General features: G+C 40.3%; 1 protein-coding gene across 1 annotated transcript; it reads left to right on the top strand.

The window, feature by feature from the left end:
• Positions 1-2801: 2801 nt before the first annotated feature.
• Positions 2802-3740, top strand: LOC101569288 (olfactory receptor 52J3). Its single transcript, XM_004641986.1, has one exon. The coding sequence runs from the start codon at positions 2802-2804 to the stop codon at positions 3738-3740; it is 939 nt and encodes a 312-aa protein (XP_004642043.1).
• The last annotated feature ends 762 nt before the right edge of the window (positions 3741-4502 follow it).

The raw sequence follows: 4502 nt of genomic DNA, 5'->3' as shown, positions 1-4502 counted from the left end.
TATATCAATAGGACTTTTTATGAAATAGGTTATGCATGCACTATAAGAAATGCATGCACACAGGTCAGTTTTGGAGAAAGGTTGTGGCTCTGTGTTTTTATGTTAATCAAGGAAAAAATCTAAGCACTTTAGCAATTAATAAAAACTATCATTGAGGAGAAACACAATGATTAAAAGCTAATGAAAAGCTACAGAAGCCTTTCTTTTTATTTAAAATTTTTGCAGTTAAAGTGGCCTTTTGGTTGTGTGTATAGAAGTGTCACAGAATCACATTCATGTGGAGAAGGAACTAAGTGTTTTAAATCATAACTTTAGTTTCTTCACATTTTCATTAGGACATGCTTGCAGTACACAGTGGTTACTCCTTGCGGGGAGTTGGAGCATGCATAACACATCCCAATTCTTTCATTTCCTTCTCCCTTTCACTCATCCTTCCCGTCAACTCTTGGTCTGCTCCCCTCTGGCAAAAGATCTATCTTCCTCATTTTCATTATACCGTCAAAATAAGTAACATTAATTATGTATTTAAACTACACGTTTTATATTTCTTCTGTAGGCTTGTACATCTTAGTTTGCTTGTGTTCACAGTTTTGTTTTGTTTTGTTTTGTCTTTCAGGAGCAGATCTACAGTGTGAGCAGTCTCTGGGGACTCAGTCTCTGAACTCTGTCTAAACCTGAGATTAGAAAAGGGCCTTAGTGGGTAGAAGTTTTCCTCAAAGTTACCTTTCAATTGCTAATGAAGACTAAGCACTATGCTTTGGGGGCACTCTGCAGAAGGCTAAGCTGAAGCAGCTGCAATTTCTGACAAGGATGTGGGCCCCCGTGGATCTCCAAGCTACGCCCCACAGGAGAAAGGATGAGTGGATGAGTGTTAAATCATAACACCTTTTCTACTAAATCACATTTTACCAAAGTAGGGGAAATGTATTTTTCATAAATAAGTTATACATTAATTTAAATTTTATATGTAAAACTTGGCATGAAGATTCATGCATAAATTATGATTAATTCCACAAGATGAAATCAATTTCTACAGGACTAGAAATTAATGAGACTGGAAGACTCATACAGTCAAGACAGGCCCATAGGTTTAGTACCAGAGTAAGGAACAGGGACTCTATACCATTGGTTTTGCCGTTATCTTTCTGACAGACAATGATACCATGACTAGGCAGAGTGTCGGTGTTTTTGTAGAAACAAGTTAGACTTTGCAATAGTTTTGTTATATGTGTTACAATCTATGCAAAAATATGATAAATTTATTTATGTTGTCATATTAGTATGTTTACATATTTTTAAAAAGCCAAGATAATTTAAAATATGGGATCCAGGACATAGCTCAGTGGCATAAGTGCCTGCCTGCCAAGCAAAAAGTCCTGAATTCAAACCCTGATACCAAGAAGAAAGGAAAAAAAGAAAGAGAGAAAGAAAGAAAGAAAGAAAGAAAGAAAGAAAGAAAGAAAGAAAGAAAGAAAGAAAGAAGAAAGAAGGCAGGCAGGCAGGCAGGTAGGAAGGAAGGAAGGAAGGAAGGAAGAAAGGAGGGAAGGAAGGAAGAAAAAAGAAAGAAAAAACCAAGCAAGCAAGCAAGAAAGAATTAAAGATATGGTTAGAAAGCAAACATACTAACAAAGACAAATGCAAGTCTTTAGGCTTCTTTTGCAAAGATAGGTGCCCCAACCCACAGGAAAATTCTCTTTATATCATCCTAAGTAGCCTGGTTCCTTTGAAGACTTTTGAAGGCTTAACTTAATCACCTTTCTCTGTTCCTTCAGGCTGTTGCACCTGTTGATTTTCTCTCTACCAAAGCGCTACCATTCAACAGAACTACAAGACTACCTCCTACCACACCAACACACTCCTAGGCTGTGAGGTGTTTACTCTTTTTCACTTTTCCAGTGCCTCCAAGTGAAGAGAGAAGTTAATGAGTAAGAGGTGACCCCTTATGTAAAATTAGGGCATGTGCCGAGACTGCCCGATGTGGCTTGGGAGGTGCAGAGCGTGCAGAAGCCTGAGTTACCCCTTCTGTAGCTGATCCTTTGTGCAGATGGGAAGTACTGAACACCTGCTGTTTCCACCCCAGCAGGATTTTCCAGGACCTGGAGCTTGCCTGGGGATGTTGAGCTATGTTGCTTATTTTATGCTTCTGAGTTGTAAGAGGCCATTTACTAGGGTCAGGGATTTTAGCAGAGTGTCTCTATGTCAGTTATAAAGGACTTCGAAAAATTTACTTTTCTAAGTATGGGAATGCCTATAACCTAGGTTTGTAAGGTAATTTAACTGTGACATGCTTAAAAACATTTTAAACTTCCTTCCTAGACTATCACTCTGCTCCATGAACTGTGTTAATGCCTGTGGGAGCTCGCACCCAACACAGGGCTCATGGACTTTAGTCACACTCAAAAGTCTTCCAAAAATGATGGGAAAGTTTAAAAATTAGAAGGGCACATGGACTTTGTTGCAAACCTCCATTTCAGAATCAGAAGATGATCTACTCAAGGAATAAAAACTCAGAATCCCATCATGCCCTGAATGATTCACACGCCTCAGAGGATGATTCCTGTGATGGGCTTCACTAAGAGACGCACTTTTATAATAAAGTGACTTCAATGCTCCTGAAACTCAGATAGCAACATACAAACTCATACACCACCTCTTCCTCCCCTGATCTTCTCTCCATCCCCCAATCTCTCTCTTTCTCTCTCTCTTTCTCTTCCTGTATCTGTCTCCTCTGTCACTCTCATTCTTATCCTCTACACCCCAAACTCAGAAAGAAGGATTTCTTATCCTCTAACCACTACAGAATGCTGTACCACTATAACAGGAGCATATCTCACCCAGTCACATTTTTCCTCATTGGAATCCCAGGTCTGGAAAAGATCCATGCCTGGCTCTCTCTGCCATTCTGTTCTATTTACCTTGTGGCTTTAATGGGGAATGCCACGATTTTGATTGTCATCAAGACAGAGCAGTCTCTCCGAGAGCCCATGTTCTACTTTCTGGCCATCCTTTCAACAGTGGATTTGGCTCTTTCGACCACTTCTGTGCCCCGCATGCTGGCTATCTTCTGGTTTGATGCACATGAGATTACCTTTGGAGGGTGTGTGGCTCAGATGTTCTTGATCCACACCTTCACTGGCATGGAGGCTGAAGTCCTGATGGCCATGGCCTTTGACCGGTTTGTGGCCATCTGTGCTCCACTACACTACACAACGATCCTGTCATCTCGGGTGCTGGTGGGTATTGGATTCTGGATTGTAATTCGTCCAGCGTTGTTCTTATTTCCCTTGATCTATCTCATCTACCGGCTACCTTTCTGCCATGCACGTACCATAGCCCATTCTTATTGTGAGCATATGGGCATTGCAAAGTTATCCTGTGGAAATATTCGCATCAATGGTATCTATGGACTCTTTGTGGTCTCGCTCTTTCTTCTGAATCTTGTCCTCATTGTCATTTCCTATGTGTACATTCTCCGTGCTGTCTTCCACCTCCCATCACAGGATGCACGGGGCAAAGCCCTCAGCACATGTGGCTCTCATGTCGCAGTTCTCTGTGTTTTCTACATCCCGTCAGTCTTCTCCTTCCTCACTCACCGATTTGGACACGGCATCCCACACTACGTTCACATTCTTGTTGCAAACCTCTATTTGATTATTCCACCTGTACTTAATCCCATCATTTATGGTGTAAGGACGAAACAGATAAGAGAGCGAGTGCTCAGTGTGCTTCACAGGAGGTAAGACTTGCATTCTGATTCTAAGGATTGGATCTTCCTGGGAAGGAAAACTGATGTGCTTGCTTTGAAGGAAGCCTTCCCTGTACCTTCTCATCTCTTTGCCTTATCACTGCCAATTTTCAATCAAGTTTCCTGTGCATTATTGTTTTAAAAAATGAAGAAACATTACTTCATCTCAAATTCAAATATGTTCTATCCTAGAAGAGAAATCCTGGAAGAATTTTGTGTGACTCCTACTTTTATGAGTTCACGAAGAATTCTTGGCAACTTTCATTTATGAGGAAAACACATATTATCCTGAGTCTTTTGTGCACTTTGATTAGAGATTTGTAATTGTGACTGAAATTTTGACCCTAACATTGCTTCCTTTATTTTGCTGTCTCCTTTCTTCATCTCTTCTTTCCTTCCATCTTTTCTCCTTCCCTCCTTTCTCTTATTTTTCTTCTTTCATTAATATTTTCATATATTTTATTAATTTTAATATATTCATTTTGAGTAGCTTGTATTCTTAAATCATACTAACAGATGAATAAAAATCAAGACATGAAGTGAACAGGAACATCTGCCTTTCTTTGAATTGTATTGTTTAGGGGCTGGAGAGATGGCTCAGTGGTCTAAAGTACCTACTTGAAACAAGCTTGGCAAAGCACAGGGACCGTGGTTGGATCCCCAGCACCACATGCCAGCCAGACCCGGCCCCTGGTGGGCTGAGCTGGCCACACACACACACAATAAATAAATGTAATAAATAAAAATAAATAAATAT

Source organism: Octodon degus, unplaced genomic scaffold (assembly GCF_000260255.1).
Source record: "Octodon degus isolate 3935 unplaced genomic scaffold, OctDeg1.0 scaffold00146, whole genome shotgun sequence".
NCBI classification, from domain to species: Eukaryota; Metazoa; Chordata; class Mammalia; order Rodentia; family Octodontidae; genus Octodon; species Octodon degus.
The sequence above is the reverse complement of the archived record's forward strand: the minus strand, read 5'-3'. Positions and strand labels throughout refer to the sequence as shown.

Coding starts and splice junctions, on each gene's coding strand:
- LOC101569288 (XM_004641986.1), top strand. CDS start 2,802: ATGCTGTACCACTATAACAGGAGCATATCTCACCCAGTCACATTTTTC.